The sequence below is a fragment of the Oncorhynchus nerka genome, linkage group LG3 (genome assembly GCF_034236695.1).
Source record: "Oncorhynchus nerka isolate Pitt River linkage group LG3, Oner_Uvic_2.0, whole genome shotgun sequence".
In the NCBI taxonomy this organism is placed as follows: Eukaryota; Metazoa; Chordata; class Actinopteri; order Salmoniformes; family Salmonidae; genus Oncorhynchus; species Oncorhynchus nerka.
In genome coordinates this window covers 25,594,262-25,616,285 of record NC_088398.1, presented here as the reverse complement: position 1 = coordinate 25,616,285, position 22,024 = coordinate 25,594,262, and the positions used below count along the sequence as shown (strand labels likewise).

Sequence of the window (22,024 nt, the reverse complement as noted above, 5' to 3'; positions counted from 1 at the left end):
ACAGATGGCATGAGTGGGGAAAGGAGAAGGAAGTTCTGTCAGTCTGTCACAAATGCTACTGACTGATGCCAAACACAATCGCATAACAGTTCAATTGAAACTTCCATATCTCCATGCTTACTTTATGTAACAAGTGGATGCAAATCATGTAGGCCTATTGATTTCCAAGGGTAACTCGCATGTTATTTGTGAAATGTGTTGGAGGTTTGACTGATAAGCTCCTGTTATATCTTTTACTGTTCTGTTGAAAGGGTCAGCCAAGTTTAATCTGGGTCGAGCTGGGAAACTGCGAATCAGTCAGTAGGCTTGCGTAATGTTTGGCAGGCCACTGTTGCGTTGGATATTTCCGGTTATTAGGCAAAGCCTATTTTGCAAACTTGGGAACTTTAGTGAAGGCTGAAAATCTCAAGGTATTTTGTTTTTCATTTATTGACTTGATCATCTCCGTTGCATGATGTTCTCTCGTGATAAGCTACGTGTTAGGGTATGTGGTGTTGATTGCAAACATGTATACTGTGCTACATTTTGCTATTAGTTTAATCGCTTGCTGTAGAGACGGCACACAATATTCCATCACTCTGTAGTTTGTGCACGCACTTCGTGCACACAGTTTGATAAGTATTCTTAGCCCTTCAGTCTAGACACGATTGTCAGGGAAACGTGTGAAACGAGCAGATTTGGATGGTGTCTTCTTCCCCGCTCCATTTAAAACGCAGAACCCAGGCCTATATGAGCGGAACATGACATGTTGGAGACAGAACAATGAAACTGAGCTCCGGTGAGTCACCCTGATGACTCACCGAGAGGGAAACTACTCCCAACCCCCCCCTCTGTGTGTCAAATGCATTACCATTATTGCCCCATGGGCGGAGGGAGGGAAGCAAGCGACTGCCGACCACTTTATAACAACACTTTTCTCTGGTTCTAAAGAAGAGCACCATGCTCATTTGTCCTCCCATACATCACTGTCTTCTGACTCCTTGTGCCTTTACTGTTTGATATAGGTTTAAGCATAATGGAGGTATGGTCTTGCCAGATGGGATTGCGGTTGGGAATTTCTTGGAAGATGAGTCTAGAGCTGCAGTTGGAGTGTAGAGTCACATTGTCTTCTTCTGTGTCCAATTGGTTAATCATTCTGAGGTTGATTAATGAGATCTTATGGGTGGTACTGGAGGAGGACAGTGGGTTGAAGAGTAAAGACAAACAATGTTTGTGGTTGAATTAAGATTCGATAGTGTGATTGTACTGGTGCATGTACGTACATGATGTGAAAGCCTATATGCAAAACATGTTTTTTTAAAGAAGTGTCATTTTCTCAGTCGCAAAATGTCAAACCCTTTTTCCCTCCACACTTTTCATGCGTGTATATGTCGGATACAAAATGTAATGACGGGAATAATGGAAACGGTACATTTTCATATTGTCAACATGTTTTTTTTGGTCAACTTTCAAAATGTTGACAACATTTAAACTTTGTCAGTGAAATGCTGGTGCAAATGCTTTTATGCTCATGAATATAATAACATTGAGTCAGACGTGTTGTCTTCCCACTATGACTTGTCACAAAAGCATGCAGTTTAGGCTACAGATGAAATAAATTATGCACTTCACAGAGTGGTGAAAGTGCGTAGTAATGAGCTTGATGCTGCTTTCCAATAAATATCAAGGGTCTTATTCTGGTGACAGGATAGACAATGCTTGGCTGCCGTTAGACAAAAATGCACTTTTTTGTTGTCCATAACGATAATCTCATGTTGGCTATACGTGTTTTCTAGCCAACAGTGCCCAGATAGCATTGTTGGCTGGAGTGCCCATGCCAGCATTGAATTTTTTTTATCCGGTACATGGGAATTTAACTGCAAAAGGTATTTTAATGTGCATTACGTCATCACTTACAGCCTTTTATCTGTACAAGTCCAGTTGATGGAAACGCATCTTTGATGGGAAAATTCACTTTTTTCTTAAAACAAAGAAGATTTGAATGAAAATCTGTCGCCATTTGTAATAACCTAGTTCGTGAATTTTTAAAAAATGAATCTATTGTCTTCCTTTGCAGGCCGGCCGTACCACGGTAAGCCCAGTGACATGTGGGCCCTTGGCGTGGTGCTGTTCACCATGCTCTACGGCCAGTTCCCCTTCTACGACAGCATACCTCAGGAGCTATTCCGCAAGATCAAGGCTGCAGAGTACTCCATCCCAGAGTAGGTCAACATACAACCCCCCCCCCCCCATTATTACTCCAAGCACCCCATACAGAGTTGCTACAATGATGCATATCATGACAGTTGGTCTACTCAAGGACTTGGTGCAAGTCTGCCAATATCAATTAATTTCTGAGCCATACACTATTCAAATCAAATGTTATTTGTCACATACACATGGTTAGCAGATGTTAATGCGAGTGTAGCGAAATGCTTGTGCTTCTAGTTCCGACAATGCAGTAATAACCAACAAGTAATCTAGCTAACAATTCCAAAACTACTACCTTATTACAAGTGTAAGGGGATAAAGAATATGTACATAAAGATATATGAATGAGTGATGGTACAGAGCGGCATGGGCAAGATACAGTAGATGGTATTGAGTGCAGTATATACATATGAGATGAGTATGTAAACAGTGGCATAGTTAAAGTGGCTAGTGATACATGTATTACATAAAGATGCAGTAGATGATAGAGTACAGTATATACATATAATGTACATATGAGATGAGTAATGTAGGTATGTAAACATTATATTAAGTAGCATTGTTTAAAGTGGCTAGTGATATATTTTACATCATTCCCATCAATTCCCATTATTAAAGTGGCTGGAGTTGAGTCAGTGTGTTGGCAGCAGCCACTCAATGTTAGTGGTGGCTGTTTAACAGTCTGATGGCCTTGAGATGGAAGCTGTTTTTCAGTCTCTCGGTCCCAGCTTTGATGCACCCGTACTGACCTCGCCTTCTGGATGATAGCGAGGTGAACAGGCAGTGGCTCGGGTGGTTGTTGTCCTTGATGATCTTTATGGCCTTCCTGTGACATCGGGTGGTGTAGGTGTCCTGGAGGGCAGGTAGTTTGCCCCCGGTGATGCGTTGTGCAGACCTCACTACCCTCTGGAGAGCCTTACGGTTGTGGGCGGAGCAGTTGCCGTACCAGGCGGTGATACAGCCGGACAGGATGCTCTCGATTGTGCATCTGTAGAAGTTTGTGAGTGCTTTTGGTGACAAGCCGAATTTCTTCAGCCTCCTGAGGTTGAAGAGGCGCTGCTGCGCCTTCTTCACGATGCTGTCTGTGTGGGTGGACCAATTCAGTTTGTCTGTGTTGTGTATGCCGAGGAACTTAAAACTTACTACCCTCTCCACTACTGTTCCATCGATGTGGATAGGGGGGTGTTCCCTCTGCTGTTTCCTGAAGTCCACAATCATCTCCTTAGTTTTGTTGACGTTGAGTGTGAGGTTATTTTCCTGACACCAAACTCCGAGGGCCCTCACCTCCCTGTAGGCCGTCTCGTCGTTGTTGGTAATCAAGCCTACCACTGTTGTGTCGTCCGCAAACTTGATGATTGAGTTGGAGGCGTGCGTGGCCACGCAGTCGTGGGTGAACAGGGAGTACAGGAGAGGGCTCAGAACGCACCCTTGTGGGGCCCCAGTGTTGAGGATCAGCGGGGTGGAGATGTTGTTGCCTACCCTCACCACCTGGGGGCAGCCCGTCAGGAAGTCCAGTACCCAGTTGCACAGGGCGGGGTCGAGACCCAGGGTCTCGAGCTTGGTGACGAGCTTGGAGGGCACTATGGTGTTGAATGCCGAGCTGTAGTCGATGAACAGCATTCTCACATAGGTATTCCTCTTGTCCAGATGGGTTAGGGCAGTGTGGTTGAGATTGCATCGTCTGTGGACCGTCTGTGGCGGTAAGCAAATTGGAGTGGGTCTAGGGTGTCAGGTAGGGTGGAGGTGATATGGTCCTTGACTAGTCTCTCAAAGCACGGAAGTGAGTGCTATGGGGCGGTAGTCGTTTAGCTCAGTTACCTTAGCTTTCTTGGGAACAGGAACAATGGTGGCCCTCTTGAAGCATGTGGGAACAGACTGGGATAAGGATTGATTGAAAATGTCCGTAAACACACCAGCCAGCTGGTCTGCGCATGCTCTGAGGGCGCGGCTGGGGATGCCGTCTGGGCCTGCAGCCTTGCGAGGGTTGACACGTTTAAATGTTTTCCTCACGTCGGCTGCAGTGAAGGAGAGTCTGCATGTTTTAGTTGCGGGCCGTGTCAGTGGCACTGTGTTGTCCTCAAAGCGGGCAAAAAAGTTATTTAGTCTGCCTGGGAGCAAGACATCCTGGTCTGTGACGGGGCTGGTTTTCTTTTTGTAATCCGTGATTGACTGTAGACCCTGCCACATACCTCTTGTGTCTGAGCCGTTGAATTGAGATTCTACTTTGTCTCTATACTGACGCTTAGCTTGTTTGATTGCCTTGCGGAGGGAACAGTTACACTGTTTGTATTCGGTCATGTTTCCGGTCACCTTGCCCTGATTAAAAGCAGTGGTTGGTTCGCGCTTTCAGTTTCACGCGACTGCTGCCATCAATCCACTGTTTCTGGTTTGAATCAGCATATTCGTCAATGTTGTTTGACGCAATACGAAACATATCCCAGTCCACGTGATGGAAGCAGTCTTGGAGTGCGGAATCAGATTGGTCGAACCAGCGTTGAACAGACCTCAGCGCGGGAGCTTCTTGTTTTAGTTTCTGTCTGTAGGCAGGGATCAACAAAATGGAGTCGTGGTCAGCTTTTCCGAAAGGAGAGCGGGGCAGGGCCTTATATGCGTCGCGGAAGTTAGAATAGCAATGATCCAAGGTTTTTCCAGCCCTGGTTGCGCAATCGATATGCTGATACAATTTAGGGAGTCTTGTTTTCAGATTAGCCTTGTTAAAATCCCCAGCTACAATGAATGCAGCCTATGGATTCCAGTTTGCAAAGAGTCAAATAAAGTTAGTTCAGAGCCATCGATGTGTCTGCTTGGGGGGGAATATATACGGCTGTGATTATAATCGAAAAGAATTCCCTTGGTAGATAATGCGGTCGACATTTGATTGTGAGGAATTCTAAATCAGGTGAACAGAAGATTTTGAGTTCCTGTATGTTGTTGTGGCCACACCACGTCACGTTAACCATGAAGCGTACACCCCCGCCCCTCTTACCAGAAAGATGTTTGTTTCTGTCGGCGCGATGCGTGGAGAAACCAGCTGGCTGCACTGACTCCGATAGTCTCTCCAGTGAGCCATGTTTCCGTGAAGCAAAGAACGTTAGTCTCTGATGTCCCTCTGGAATGCTACCCTTGCTCGGATTTCATCAACCTTGTTGTCAAGAGACTGGACATTGGCGAGAAGAATGATAGGGAGTCGTGCACGATGTGCCCGTCTCCGGAGTCTGACCAGAAGACCGCTCCGTTTCCCCCTTTTACGAAGTCGTTTTTTTGGGTCGCCGGCTGGGATCCATTCCGTTGTCCTGGGTGAAAGGCAGAACACAGGATCCGCTTCGCGAAAGTCATATTCTTGGTCGTACTGATGGTGAGTTGACGCTGCTCTTATGTTCAGTAGTTCTTCTCGACTGTATGTAATGAAACCTAAGATGACCTGGGGTACCAATGTAAGAAATAACACGTAAAAAAACTAAAAACTGCATAGTTTCCTAGGAACGCGAAGCGAGGCGGCCATCTCTGTCGGCGCCGGAAGTCATAACCTCTTATGGTGCGATCCCCGTACAGAGATCAACATCAGGGGAAATTTCAGAGTGACAACTAAAAATACAACGTAACATTAAACATTCTGTGTCTTACATCCTTCAAAAGATTAGGATCTTGGTAATCAAACTACGTTTTCCGATTTAAAATAGCTAATACAGAGAACAAATACCATGCTTTTGTTTGAGAAGAGCAATCGACAAATATTTTCCTCCATGACAGGGTAAAAATATGACTTACATTCTGATATCGTGTTCTTATTTCTCTTCCTGAGGGTCCCAGTGATCAAATGAAGTGTGATTTTCTGTGATTAAATCCATTTTTATACCCTAAATCAAAACATTTTGAAACCTGTTTGTGCCGTGTATTCCATCCCTATAATTTTTTTACGGAGCATTCGACGTAATTACACACGGTAAACAATCGTATATCTAGTCATATGGTTGGTTTCAGTGCATTCCTCTGGATGTTTGAAACACAGCCAAACGTCATTGGATTCTTGCGGGGAGTATTGACCGACGTGAACTAATTTGAAGACTACGAGCAATGACTTCCTTGCGCACCAATTATTTTAGCAAAGCTTCGTTGATTGACTGTTTCTGCCCAATGACCACTGATCTTCTTTAAATCTAGCTGGGTAGATAGCCAATGAGTTGAGGTAAACGCCAGTATGTAATGGTTTTGGGTTGGACCACCATTCCTTGTTTGTAAATGCACGTGTAACTAACTCCATTCTCGCCTTGACTATCAGAGGAGTTGCTGTGACGCTTTTTACGCGCAGCAGTATTTCGGAAAGTTGTATTTTCAACGATTTCATTGAAGACATCATGGCGAATAAATCAGGAATCTTTGAGTGTTATGAATCAAACAGGAACTGAGGAGCTGTTTCGGCAAGGACAGGACGTACTTCTGGACGGGTAAGTGCTAATGCCGTTTTATGAAATATAAATATATAATTTTGTTTGCAAAAAATATATACACTGCTCAAAAAAATAAAGGGAACACTAAAATAACACATCCTAGATCTGAATGAATGAAATATTCTAATTAAATACTTTTTTCTTTACATAGTTGAATGTGCTGTAAACAAAATCACGCAAAAATTATCAATGGAAATCAAATTTATCAACCCATGGAGGTCTGGTTTTGGAGTCACACTAAAAATTAAAGTGGAAAACCACACTACAGGCTGATCTAACTTTGATGTAATGTCCTTAAAACAAGTCAAAATGAGGCTCAGTAGTGTGTGGCCTCCACGTGCCTGTATGACCTCCCTACAACGCCTGGGCATGCTCCTGATGAAGTGGCGGATGGTCTCCTGAGGGATCTCCTCCCAGACCTGGACTAAAGCATTCGCCAACTCCTGGACAGTCTGTGGTGCAACGTGGCGTTGGTGGATGGCGCGAGACATGATGTCCCAGATGTTCTCAATTGGATTCAGGTCTGGGGAACGGGCGGTCCATAGCATCAATTCCTTCCTCTTACAGGAACTGCTGACACTCCAGCCACATGAGGTCTAGCATTGTCTTGCATTAGGAGGAACCCAGGGCCAACCGCACCAGCATATGGTTTCACAAGGGGTCTGAGGATCTCATCTCGGTACCTAATGGCAGTCAGGCTACCTCTGGCGAGCACATGGAGGGCTGTACGGCCCCCCCAAATAAATGCCACCCCACACCATGACTGACCCACCACCAAACCGGTCATGCTGGAGGATGTTGCATGCAGCAGAACATTCTCCACGGCGTCTCCAGACGGTCACGTCTGTCACATGTGCTCAGTGTGAACCTGTTTTCATCTGTGAAGAGCACAGAGCGCCAGTGGCGAATTTGCCAATCTTGGTGTTCTCTGGCAAATGAAAAACGTCCTGCACGGTGTTGGGCTGCAAGCACAACCCCCACCTGTGGACGTTGGGCCCTCATACCACCCTCATGGAGTCTGTTTCTGACCGTTTAAGCAGACACATGCACATTTGTGGCCTGCTGGAGGTCATTTTGCAGGGCTTTGGCAGTGCTCCTCCTTGCACAAAGGCGGAGGTAGCGGTCCTGCTGCCTGGTTGTTGGCCTCCTCCACGTCTCCTGATGTACTGGCCTGTCTCCTGGTAGCGCCTCCATGCTCTGGACACTACGCTGACAGACACAACAAACCACCTTGCCACAGCTCGCATTTATGTGCCATCCTGGATGAGCTGCACTACCTGAGCCACTTGTGTGGGTTGTAGACTCCGTCTCTTGCTACCACTAGAGTGAAAGCACCGCCAGCATTCAAAAGTGACAAACATCAGCCAGGAAGCATAGGAACTGAGAAGTGGTCTGTGGTCACCACCTGCAGAACCACTCCTATATCGGGGGTGTCTTGCTAATTGCCTATAATTTCCACCTGTTGTCTATTCCATTTGCACAAAAGCATGTGCAATTTATTGTCAGTGTTGCTTCCTAAGTGGACAGCTTGATTTCACAGAAGTGTGATTGACTTGGAGTTACATTGTGTTTAAGTGTTCCCTTTATTTTTTGGAGCAGTGTATATTTTCCATGTCAGATATATATTTTTCCTTTTTTTTTTATTCAAATGGAATGGAGTAGAACAGCAAACACACATGACCACTGCGCCTGCTACTTCTCTCCATTTCCATATGAAATAGCCATTTGGTGCTGTTCAGAGGGCAGGCCCACAATGGCTGGAGTTGAATGGAACAGCACTTATCGTAGTGACTGTTCCCTCTGCTCTATACAATACATATCTGTTTATTTTATGTGGTGATAGAAGGTTCATACAATACAAATATTTGTTTGCTTCTTTCACAGTGATAGTGACTCCGACTGGGAGCCTCCGGTGCCAAGCTGCCCGCTCTACCTCTGCCCCCTCTACTCCTGCCTCCAGTGGTGTTCATATGCCACAGTTCATTACTGCAGGCATGACTGTGCCTCATGGCCAAAAGGGCACAGCATGGAGGTGTCGTTGGGTTCTGTGTCGCATGAACTGCACCACTTGTTCAGTTTGCCTCTGCTTTACATCAGAAAGAGACTGCTATGGGACATGGCACAGGCAGCAAAATATTCTGTAGAGTACTTCCAAAGGGTGTACTGTTTTTAATCATTTTTGTATTTTTTTTCTTTTTTTTTGTGTTAATTGCTTTTTGATTTGTTTTATATAGTTATTTGCACTGTTGTATGTAGTTATTTGCATTGTTGTGTGTGTGTGTGTGTGTGTGTGTGTGTGTATATATAGGTCATTTCACCAATTTGGCCACTTGGGTACATTTGGGAAACTTGTGTGGGACACCTGGGTGACTTCATGCTAAATGTCATGTAGCTCACCCATTCCTGAAGTTATCAGTCTGACACGTTGCACACCTACAGTTGCCCTCTTGTGTTATCCATCAAAATTATCTCCAGCATCCTATCTGACTGTGGCTATTCTAGTACATGTGAAAGATGGTGCTACAACAATAAAAAACAGAATGTATGCTCTTTCTTTCTCTTCCACCAGATCTACTGTTATATTCTCCTACATTCAATTAACATTTCCACAAACTTCAGAATGTTTCCATTCAAATGATACCAAGAATATGCATATCCTTGCCTCTGGGGCTGAGCTACAGGCAGTTAGATTAGGGTATGTCTTCAGGCAGAAATTGAGAACAAGTGATGCAGCCATTAGAGGTTAACTAATAGTAATGTATGCTGTTTACCAGATGCTTTTATCCAAAGTGACTTAGTCATGCATGCATTTTACATACAGGTGGTCCTGGGAATCAAACCCACTGTCCTGGCTTTGCAAACGCTATGCTATACCAACTGAGCTACGGAGGACCGTGCTCTTATTGGTTCCTCCTATGTATTATGCAACAGTTTCTCCTTCTGGTTGACGGCCATAAATATAACTATTCCCCCTCTATCCTTTCCTCCCTCTCTCCCCTCAGGGACGGGCGTGTGTCGGAGAACACGGTGTGTCTTATACGGAAGCTGCTGGTACTGGACCCCCAGCAGAGGCTGACCGCTGCCGAGGTCCTGGAGTCTCTCAGCGGCATTATTGCCTCATGGTGAGTCATGCCCTCTGGTGGACAGGGAGAGAACTGTAAATATTGCCAGTTGTGGTTTAAAAAGGGCATAACAATGCATTCTCATCTGGTTTGAGAATATCATGTTTAACTTGGTGGCATTAATAGAATCATCAGTCAACCCTTGCTCTGTCTATAAATTGCCTTTTGTGTGTACGCTTTGCAGGCAGTCAGTATCCTCTTTGACCGGACCTCTTCAGGTTGTACCGGACATTGATGACCAGGTCAGCCACCCAGAGCATCTCCAGGAGGTGAGATCCCTGTGGTCAAACAGCCCCTTGATCCTCCTTTAGCATTAGCACATGGCTAATCCTCAGAACTTCAGCTCACCCAAAGCCTTCTGGGGAAAAGAGCCAAATGCTCCTCTCTTATTGACTGGTGCCTTGGTGTTTGATGTTCTCACTGCGCCACCATGAGGCTAGCACTTTCATTACATTTGAATCCAATCTTCTTAAATCTAAAGGTGTTGTAAGAAATACAGAAGTGTGTATAGTATAGCTTGACATGCAGTGAGGGGGGAAAAGTATTTGATCCCCTGCTGATTTTGTACGTTTGCCCACTGACAAAGAAATGATCAGTCTAATTTTAATGTTAGGTTTATTTGAACAGCGAGAGACAGAATAACAAACAAAAAAATCCAGAAAACCCATGTCAATTTTTATAAAATGTCCTAATCTCATTTTGTTACCTGTATAAAAGACACCTGTCCTCAGAAGCAATCAATCAGATTCCAAACTTTCCACCATGGCCAAGACCAAAGAGCTCTCCAAGGATGTCAGGGACCAGATTGTAGACCTACACAAGGCTGGAATGGGCTACAAGACCACCGCCAAGCAGCTTAGTGAGAAGGTGACAACAGTTGGTGCGATTATTTACAAATGGAAGAAACCCAAAATAACTGTCACTCTCCCTCGGCCTGGGGCTCCATGCAAGATCTCACCCCGTGGAGTTGAGATGATCATGAGAACGGTGAGGAATCAGCCCAGAACTACACGGGAGGATCTTGTCAATGATCTCAAGGCAGTTGGGACCATAGTCACCAAGAAAACAATTGGTAACACACTACGCCGTGAAGGACTGAAATCCTGCAGCGCCCGCAAGGTCCCCCTGCTCAAGGAAGCACATACATGCCCGTTTGAAGTTTGCCAACATCTGAATGATTCAGAGGACAACTGGGTGAAGTGTTGTGGTCAGATGAGACCAAAATGGAGTTCTTTGGCATCAACTGAACTCGCCGTGTTTGGAGGAGGAGGAATGCTGCCTATGACCCCAGGAACACCATCCCCACTGTCAAACATGGAGGTGGAAACATTATGCTTTGGGGGTATTTTTCTGCTAAGGGAACAGAACAACTTCACCGCATCAAAGGGACGATGGACGGGGCCATGTACCGTCAAATCTTGGGTGAGAACCTCCTTCCCTCAGCCAGGGCATTGAAAATGGGTCGTGGATGGGTATTCCAGCATGACAATGACTCAAAACACATGGCCAAGGCAACAAAGGAGTTGCTCAAGAAGAAGCATACTAAGTTCCTGGAGTGGCCTAGCCAGTCTCCAGACCTTAATCCCATAAATCTGTGGAGGGAGCTGAAGGTTTGAGTTGCCAAACGTCAGCCTCGAAACCTTAATTCCTTGGAGAAGATCTGCAAAGAGGAGTGGGATAAAATCCCTCCTGAGATGTGTGCAAACCTAGAGACCAACTACAAGAAACGTCTGACCTCTGATTGCCAACAAGGGTTTTGCCACCAAGTACTAAGTCATGTTTTGCAGAGGGGTCAAATACTTATTTCCCTTCATTAAAATGCAAATCAATTTATAACATTTTTGACGTGTTTTTTCTGGATTTTTTTTTCTGTCTCACTTTTCAAATAAACCTACCATTAAAAGTATAGACTGATCATTTCTTTGTCAGTGGGCAAATGTACAAAATCAGCAGGAGAAAATACTTTTTTTCCCTCACTGCACATTCTCAGTTATAAAGCTGTAGATTCAAATCAAATCCACATCAAATTTGATTTTGTCACATGTGCTGAATACAGCAGGTGTAGGTAGACCTTACAGTGAAATGCTTACTTACAAGCAATGCTAACCAACAATGCAGTTAAAGTAAATGATAAGAAATAATATTAACAAATTAAAAGAGCAGAAGTAAAATAACAATAGCGAGGCCATATACAGGGGGTACCGGTATAGAGTCAATGTGCTGGGGCACAGGTTAGTCGAGGTAATATGTACATGTAGGTAGAGTTATTAAAGTGACTGCATAGATAATAACAGAGTAGCAGTATTGTAAAAAATACTGCTACTCTACGGCCTCCTCCACATCTCCTGATGTACTGGCCTGGCTCCTGGTAGCGCCTCCATGCTCTGACACACACAGCAAACCTTCTTGCCACAGCTCGCATTGATGTTCCATCCTGGATGAGCTGCACTACCTGAGCCACTTGTGTGGGTTGTAGACTCCGTCTCTTGCTACCACTAGAGTGAAAGCACCGCCAGCATTCAAAAGTGACCAAAACATCAGCCAGGAAGCATAGGAACTGAAAAGTGGTCTGTGGTCACCACCTGCAGAACCACTCCTTTATCGGGGGTGTCTTGCTAATTGCCTATAATTTCCACCTGTTGTCTATTCCATTTGCACAACAGCATGTGACATTTATTGTCAATCGGTGTTGCTTCTTAAGTGGACAGCTTGATTTCACAGAAGTGTGATTGACTTGGAGTTACATTGTGTATATTTTCCATGTCAGATATATATATTTTTCAATTTTTTTATTCAAATGGTATGGAGTAGAACAGAAAACACAGTGTGTGTATATACACTGCTCAAAAAAATAAAGGGAACACTTCAACACTGACAAATTTCACATGCTTTTGTGCAAATGGAATAGACAACAGGTGGAAATTATAGGACGTTTGGCATTTGCCAGAGAACACCAAGATTGGCAAATTCGTCACTGGTGCTCTTCACAGATGAAAGCAGGTTTACACTGAGCACGTGACTAACGTGACAGAGTCTGGAGACGCCGTGGAGAATGTTCTGCTGCCTGCAACATCCTCCAGCATGACCGGTTTGGCGGTGGGTCAGTCATGGTGTGGGGTGGCATTTCTTTGGGGGGACGCACAGCCCTCCATGTGCTCGCCAGAGGTAGCCTGACTGCCATTAGGTACCGAGATGAGATCCTCAGACCCCTTGTGAGACCATATGCTGGTGCGGTGGCCCCGGGTTCCTCCTAATGCAAGACAATGCTAGACCTCATGTGGCTGGAGTGTGTCTGCAGTTCCTGCAAGAGGAAGGCATTGATGCTATGGACTGGCCTGCCCGTTCCCCAGACCTGAATCCAATTGAGCACATCTGGGACATCATGTCTCGCTCCATCCACCAGACTGTCCAGGAGTTGGTGGATGCTTTAGTCCAGGTCTGGGAGAAGATCCCTCAGGGGACCATCCGCCCCCTCATCAGGAGCATGCCCAGGTGTTGTAGGGAGGTCATACAGGCATGTGGAGGCCACACACACACTACTGAGCCTCATTTTGACTTGTTTTAAGGACATTACATCAAAGTTGGATCAGCCTGTAGTGTGGTTTTCCACTTTAATTTTGAATGTGACTCCAAATCCAGACCTCCATAGGTTGATGAATTTGATTTCCATTGATAATTTTTGTGATTTTTGTTTACAGCACATTCAACTATGTAAAGAAAAAAGTATTTAATTAGAATATTTCATTCATTCAGGTGTTGGCTTTGGGGACGACCAGTGAGAGACCTGCTGGAGCACGTGCTATGGGTGGGTGTTGATATGTGAGCTGAGATAAGGACCAGTTAGCTGAGATGAGGCGGAGCTTTACCTAGCAAAGACTTATAGATGACCTGGAGCCAGTGGATCTGGCGACGAATATGTAGTGAGGGCCAGCCGACTAGAGCATATAGGTCGCAGTGGTGGGTGGTATTTGGGGCCTTGGTGATAAAACGAATGACACTATGATGGACTGCATCCAATTTGTTGAGTAGAGTGTTGGAGGCTTCATTACACAAAGGAATAACCTCAACCAATTTCTAAAGACTGGAGACATCCAGTGGAAGCGGTAGGAACTGCAAGCAAGTCCCTTAGAAATCTGGATTCCCAATGAAAAACAATTGAAAAGAGCGACCTCAAACAAAAACATTCTGAATGGTTTGTCCTCTGGGTTTCGCCTGCTACATAAGTTCTGTTATACTCACAGACATGATTCAAACAGTTTTAGTAACTTCAGTGTTTTCTATCCAAATCTAATAATATGCACATCTTCTGGGGATGAGTAACAGGAAGTTGAATTTGGGCATGCTTTTCATCCAAAATTCCAAATGCTGCCCCCTATCCTAGAGAAGTTAAGAGCAGTTGGAGGCCATGGAAGGCGTGTTGTATGGCATTGAAGCTTGTTTGGAGGTTAGTTAACAATGTCCAAAGAAGGGCCAGGTGTATACAGAATGGCGCCGTCTGCGTAGAGGTGGATCAGGGAATCACCCGGAGAAAGAGCGACATCTTTAATGTATACATGGAAAAGAGTCGCCCCGAGAATTGAACCTTATGGTACCCCCATAGACTGCCAGAGGTCCGGACAACAGGGCCTACGATTTGACACACTGAACTCGGAGAAGTAGTTGGTGAGTCAGGCAAGGCAGTCATTTGAGAAAACAAGGCTGTTGAGTTTGCCGATACGGAGATTGACAGTTGAAAGCCTTGGCCAGGTCAATGAAGACGGATGCACAGTACTCTTTTATCGATGGCGGTTATATAGTTTAGTACCTTGAGCGAGGCTGAGGTGCACCGTGACCAGCTCGGAAACCGGATTGCAGAGAAGGTACGGTGGGGTTCGAAATGATCAGTAATCTGTGACTTTAGAGATGGATATACAGTGGGGCAAAAAATTATTTAGTCAGCCACCAATTGTGCAAGTTCTCGCACTTAAAAAGATGAGGACTGTAATTTTCATCATAGGTACACTTCAACTATGACAGACAAAATGAGGAGAAAAAAAATCCAGAAAATTACATTGTAGGATTTTTAATGAATTTATTTGCAAATTATGGTGGAAAATAAGTATTTGGTCAAAAACAAAACTTAATCTCAATACTTTGTCATTGCCAACAAAGGGAATATAACAGAGGTCAAACGTTTTCTGTAAGTCTTCACAAGGTTTTCACACTGTTGCTGGTATTTTGGCCCATTCCTCCATGCAGATCTCCTCTAGAGCAGTGCTGTTTTGGGGCTGTTGATGGGCAACACAGACTTTCAACTCCCTCCAACGATTTTCTATGGGGTTGAGATCTGGAGACTGGCTAGGCCACTCCAGGACCTTGAAATGCTTCTTACGAAGCCACTCCTTCGTTGCCCGGGCTGTGTGTTTGGGATCATTGTCATGCTGAAAGACCCAGAAACATTTCATGTTCAATGCCCTTGCTGATGGAGGTATTCGCTCAAAATCTCACGATACATGGCCTCATTATTTCCTTTACACGGATCAGTCGTCCTGGTCCCTTTGCAGAAAAACAGCCCCAAAGCATGATGTTTCCACCCCGATGCTTCACAGTAGGTATGGTGGTGTTTGGATGCAACTCAACATTCTTTGTCTTCCAAACACGACAAGTTGAGTTTTTACCAAAAAGTTATATTTTGGTGTCATATGGTCAGATGAAATTCTCCCAATCTTCTTCTGGATCATCCATATGCTCTCTAGCAGACTTCAGACGGGCCTGGACATGTACTGGCTTAAGCAGGGGGACACGTCTGGCACTGCAGGATTTGAGTCCCTGGCGGCGTAGTGTGTTACTAATGGTAGGCTTTGTTACTTTGGTCCCAGCTCTCTGTAGGTCATTCACTAGGTCCCCCCCCCCCCGTGTGGTTCTGGAATTTTTGCTCACCGTTCTTGTGATCCTTTTGACCCCACGGGGTGAGATCTTGCGTGGAACCCCAGATCGAGAGAGATTATCAGTGGTCTTGTAAGTCTTCCCATTTCCTAATAATTGCTCCCACAGTTGATTTCTTCAAACCAAGCTGCTTACCTATTGCAGATTCAGTCTTCCCGGCCTGGTGCAGGTCTACAATTTCATTTCTGGTGTCCTTTGACAGCTCTTTGGTCTTGGCCATAGTGGAGTTTGGAGTGTGACTGTTGAGGTTGTGGACAGGTGTCTTTTATACTGATAACAAGTTCAAACAGGTGCCATTAATACAAGTAACGAGTGGAGGACAGAGGAGCCTCTTAAATAAGTTGTTACAGGTCTGTGAGAGCCAGAAATCTTGCTTGTTTGTAGGTGACCAAATACTTATTTTCCACCATTTGCAAATAATTTCATTAAAAATCCTACAATGTGATTTTCTGGATTTTTTTTCTCCTCATTTTGTCTGTCATAGTTGAAGTGTACCTATGGTGAAAATTACAGGCCTCATCTTTTTAAGTGGGAGAACTTGCACAATTGGTGGCTGACTAAATACTTTTTTGCCCCACTGTAGATCTATAACAGTTTGGGTCTAGAGTGTCACCCCCTTTTGAAGAGGGGGGTGACCTCGGCAGCTTTCCAATTTTTAGGTGTCTCGGACAATACGAAAGAGGTTGAACAGGCTGGTAATAGGGGTTGCAACAATGGCGGTGGATAATTTGAGGGTCCAGATTGTCTGGCCCAGCTGATTTGTACAGGTCCAAGTTTTGCAGCTCTTTCAGAACATCTGCTATTTGGGTGAAGGAGAAGCTGGGGAGGTTTGGGCAAGTTGCAGTGATGGGTGTGGGGCTGTTGGCCGGGTTTGGGGTAGCCAGGAGGAACGCATGGCCAGCCGTAGAGATGCTTCTTGAAATTCTTGATTGTCGTGGATTTATTGGTGGTGACAGTGTTACCTAGTCTCTGCAGTGGGTGGCTGGGCGGAGCTGCTCTTATTCTCCATGGACTTTAGTGTCCCAAAACTTTTGAGTTAGAGCTACAGGATGCAAATTGTTAGCGTGTTGATGTGGAAGCTCTTAAGCTGCTCTGCTACAGCCCCGTCGATGAGCTTGGTGGCGTAGGTTCATCAGCTCGGTTTTGACAAGGATGCTGATCTCTTGATCATTAACCTTGGCTCTAACTTGTGTTCACTGTGTAACAGTATCTCTGTGTAACAGCAGGGTCGTGTTCAGAAGGCACCAAATGGAAAACGAACAAACTGGGAAGGGACTATGTGGACTTGGTAGACCTGGTCCAATAAGAAACCCAGTTTTCTGTTGCAAAATGTTTCAAGAACTTTTCCATGATGTGCTCTAATGCAGGGGTCTTCAAACCTTTCCTCAGGGACCTCTAGACGTTCCATGTATCTGAGCTATACCAGATCTAGTACACTTGAGTCAACTAATCAATAACAATATTGTAAACTGTCTGAGGGTCACTGAGACGTGGTTTGAAAATCAATGCCCTGATGAACACGACCCAGTGTGTAACTAACTAATAAGCATCTCTGTCTCTATCCCAGGTGAAAATGACAGAGGAGTCGTCACAGTACGAGTTTGAGAACTACATGCGCCAGCAGCTGCTTCTGGCCGAGGAGAAGAACACTAGTCACGAGGCCAAGGCCAGCTTCCTCACCAAGCGCCAGTTCGGTGCCATCCCGCCCGTGCGGCGCCTGGGCCACGATGCCACACCCGTCAGCCCTCTGGATGCCGCCATCCTGGCCCAGCGCTTTCTCCGGAAGTAGCCCCTTCATTCATCGCCTTGACAAGTGGCGTGAGGGACACAAGGGTTGGGTCGGGAAGGTACCCTAAAACTGAGAATATCTGTGGGAGCTTAGCCCCAGCTAGACCCTCCCTTGGGTAGAGAGGCCCCTAGCTGTGGTAAGTTAGGTGGTGTGGGAACAGACATGTGGGGAGGGGGCACCAGAACTGATCACTCACCTAACAACCTCTCATAGTTTTCACACGTCAAGTCTGGGTGTTGGCAGTGTGCACAGGAATGGCAAGGCTGGAGAATCTGAAGATCTGAACCAAAGGCTCCCACTGATCTTAAACACACGGTTCTCTCAGCCAGCAATGGGCACATATGGAGTCTTGCAGGCCAGGGGGATACCAGACACGGTTGTATGTGTGTTTGGACATGGAAAGCTCCCCTATTGTTTCCATCTGCTGAGACCTGGCCATCGCCCTCCTACCTACCCCCATTTCTTCTTGAAAACCCTGAGCAATACAGGGCCAAAATAATCATGTAGCAACCTTCCTCTAACCTCCCTCCCTCAACTCTCCAAACTGGGATCACTTGATCATGGACATCACTCACGTGCCCACCCGCTCCACTCTTCAGTTTCCTCATAACCAAAATGATCTGGACTAGTCCTGTCTCTAAACTACGACTTCAAATCTACCTCTCGCAATCTTTTTTTTAAATCTTTTTTTTTTTTTTTTTTCATGTGTCCATTTTTCACCATGTCCACCATTCTCAAAAAACAAGGAATTGTTGGTAGTGTTGTCACCGTAGACAGAAAGCATTACTATGTTTTGGCGCGTAAAGGTTTGCAATGTGGAATATGAATAAGCTTTTTTCCTTATGAATAATAAGTAGCATTTTACCCATCTTACATTGAAGATGCTAACAATCAAAGGGTGGCCAAATCGCCTACGTCTAGCCGATTGCTTTGCTTTCTTGCTTTCGCTCACCCCCTGTGGAACTTTTTTTCCCATTTAGGCATCTAGTGTCAAATACCTGGAGGTTGTGACGCCGAGAGCTGGATGGGGGATGTTTTATTAGATTAAGGTTGATCCTCTCTCGTTATTGCTGTTCTAATTGGGATCTTTGATTATTAATCACGACGTGGACGCTATAATTTTCTGGGGGGTGAAAAATCATGTAGAGTCTTAACGGATTGTTAGCCAAGGAAATGATACCTCCCCTTCGTTCACCACTGAACAACTTCCAGGTATTCAACTTCCCATTTATCCTGTGTGACATCATCATTGTGGGACAAGTATTGGGCATGAATGTGAATGATTGGTAATGCCAGTGATTGTCAGTGTGTAGATGCGTGTGATTTTGGGCCAGGGGGCTGTATTAGACAAAGCCATGTCCTTTTCAGTGGTAGGTGTCGACTAGAGCCACGTTATTTAAGCCCAGTGAGTCAGTGCACACCCTTAAACTAGCCATCCTCTCAATCTCTTTATCTTGCCTGCCTCAGTTGCTTGCACACACTGAGAATATATAGGCTTTTCTAAGACTGTCTGGACTGAATGTGTCCGCTATGAAAGATGGGCATCCCTCATGTTGGCCCTGTCTTAGTCGTGAATCCTCTAGTGCGTAGCAATGTCTTAAGTTTAAAATCAAACAAAACTGTAATGATCACAGTAGCTCTCAAGCCCTTTTAGCTGTTTGTAAGTGATATTGTAGTAGCTGATCATGAAAGACTTACTATGATAATGATAATTGAATAGATAGTGTGATATTTCAGAGAAACTCAACAATGAGGTTGCGTCTCCATCACTCTGTCATGCCATTGTTATGCACTTTCTCAAGCCTCCCTCTGCTGGCGGTGCCATTGTGGTGCCAAACGTCATGATCAATCCAATCATTCTCCACAGAGGCTAACGGCTGTTTCGTCTAAATTAAACCAGTGTCCTGGAAATACAATGGCATTGCCTAAAGTAGGTAGATATTTAGTAGGAAACAACTTTGCCGTCAAATTTACTTTAGGCAGATGGCAATGTCATAAGTTAGCAAAGTTTGTCCAAAAAAGCTAGCTATGTTGCTAAGCTACTAACTTGTGAACGATATTAGGCATCTGTTCACATAGGCTTGCCCATCTTTATGGGTATCCGCATTGCTTAGACCATCACCCTATTTTTATATCCAAATTGATCACATGAGTAGAAACTCGAGTCAGTTTCCTCTTATTTCTTTGTATATTGTCTTTTTCCTCAATTTCATGTTTGTTGATTTTGTTATTTATTCACTGTCCATTTTCAGGCATCAAATCTCTGCCATTTAGCTTTAAGCAAGAAGTCTTCTGGTTCCATTTGTTTCTCCAAACATTCAAACTTGAGCCACCATTGCAGTTTTTTTTTTCTCTAAAGATCTTTTTATTATAATTTTTTACCATTGCCACACTCGTGGTCAATTTAAGCTACACTACTAATAATGAGACTGACTGCATAATAGTTCTATTTTTTACACAGAAAATAATCGCACATTATAATGATTTTATGGTAGTGATGTTTATTAGCCTGGTCACAGTTCTGTTTGTGCTGTCTTGCCAACTGTTGCCTTGACAGTGACAAACAGATCTGGGACCAGGCCAACTGTTTATTGCCCCATACCAGACTTTTGGTCAGTATGTAAATATAATACCATCGTGGCAGTGACAACACCAGTAGAGCTTCCATCTAGTGGAATGAATCCAGCTCTGATCAGGGGTATATTCAGTGAGGTGAAATGTTGCAGATAGGAATGTGTTGAATAGAACTGACAAGATTTCCTGTCATGTTGAATTCAGAATCCTATCTTAATTTCTATCTGAAAGTTTTGTAACATTGCACACTCCTGAACAGCCCGCTGTAACACAAATTATATATAGACATGCATTAGAGGCAGTACTAGCCACCCCATTTGAATGAAAAAATATTTAAATTAGATTTTGAGGAATGTACGCTTTCCCCCCCCCCACCTCAATGTGAATTTCTGGGTATAAAAGCAGTATTGTAGTTGATAGTGTCAGTAGTTCATGAGAAAAAGGTATTTTGTGAACACTACAGCCCTTGCTGAAGTTGAAGGCAAATTTCTCATCCCATCTTACTTGAGGGTGACCATAACCCACTATTGGATATAAATATGTAGGTTTATTGGATAAGACCCTTGATAGTAATGTATTATCTGTAGCATTATCAAGATAGTGTTCCCATTTAGCTGTTGGAATTGTCCCATTTTTCTATGAAAGTTGTCTCCTTCAGACGGTCTGTGGACTGAAAGCACCATACGAAGCATGATGTTGAGCTCTTTGTAAAATGCGATTTTTGCATGAATTTTTTTACTTGCAAGGTGGTCCCACAATATAATTCCCTGTAATCCACCAACTGAGAAGAATTGGGAATTTGAGTCTTAAGGAAAAACCTAATGTGTTTCATAATACAACCGATTTTCATTTAATGAACATTCAACATAATTTTTACCATAATTCTAAAATGGAGGAAATGTCTGTCAGTTTAATGATGTATTTGATTTGCTGAATATTTGAACTGGAAAATAGATAATGGTGTATGATATGCGGTGGTAAAAATGGTTGAAAACCAGCAGGATTTGTTGTAAGCTGCTTGGTTGGAAAAGGGCATCTAATACAAAAACCTGGCTAATTGTACAGAGATGGAAGAAAATTAAAAGTTTGTATAAAATACATTATTTTTGTACTTCATCAAATCTCTACATGCATGTCAGCAATAAACTTTGATATGGAAACATTCTCTATATTCCTACCGTTTATTTCATGTGATACTTTGAATGTTGACAATACTTCCTATCATTGCCAGTAGGTGGAGTACTGTGTCAAAGAATAGAAATGCATTTGCTATATGTATAACCAAGAACACCAGATATTGTTTAGTAATGATAATGACCCCAAGTGTTGAATCCTATATCATCAATGAAACACTATGTATTCAGTTCACAAAATGGAAAGGAATGGGTATCTTCCTATAGTTTCTACTCTCTTGGGTCTGTCTCATGCCATTACAGAATGTGTATAGACTCCCTGCAGCGAGTGATTGTGTCCTAACCCCACAACATTTCAATTGAGTATTTTTCTTTTCTCTCTGAGGGACTACTGGACCATGGGCCAAGGTAGATCTGCTCCAACAGGAAGGCCCCTGCTGGTTCCCCCTGCACCGCGGTCATGTGCCCCTATGCCGCTGCCTCACCTCAGCCTTTTAAACCCACACCCCCTGTTCTAGTGGGGGTCCATCTAGAATTCCTGTGTGTTTCAAGTTGGGATGCTTCATTAAAGGCAAACACCATGGGCTGTGATGTCTACTTTATTGCATTGGAGCATTACATAGTTTTCAATTGAGAAAGCAGGACATTTTCTTAATCTGGCCACTGATGAGGACATTGAGAGTGCACTAGATCCCCAGATGTGTGTTTTGTACATTTTGTAATGTTTCACTATGCAGATATGTTTTAAAGTGTGCGTGTGTTTCAGCTGTGTGTCCTGTTGGGCTGACACGTTCTCTGGCAGGCTCCGAACAAAAGACAACACTGCACTTTGGCTTCACCATT

At 44.2% G+C, this 22,024-nt stretch overlaps 1 protein-coding gene across 2 annotated transcripts in view; it reads left to right on the top strand.

The window, feature by feature from the left end:
* Positions 1-21,212, top strand: part of LOC115105576 (serine/threonine-protein kinase 40) — a 36,696-nt gene extending 15,484 nt beyond the window's left edge. The window contains exons 8-12 of one of the 2 annotated variants that reach the window (XM_029627775.2): positions 2,057-2,201; positions 9,641-9,760; positions 9,945-10,029; positions 13,514-13,565; positions 17,253-17,386. In XM_029627775.2, the coding sequence (XP_029483635.1) occupies positions 2,057-2,201; positions 9,641-9,760; positions 9,945-10,029; positions 13,514-13,565; positions 17,253-17,290 (440 nt within the window). In that variant the 3' untranslated portion in view covers positions 17,291-17,386. Of the gene's footprint in view, positions 1-2,056; positions 2,202-9,640; positions 9,761-9,944; positions 10,030-13,513; positions 13,566-17,252 lie in introns of both variants that reach the window. The other variant, XM_029627766.2, reaches the window with a different exon arrangement.
* Positions 21,213-22,024: the final 812 nt, after the last annotated feature.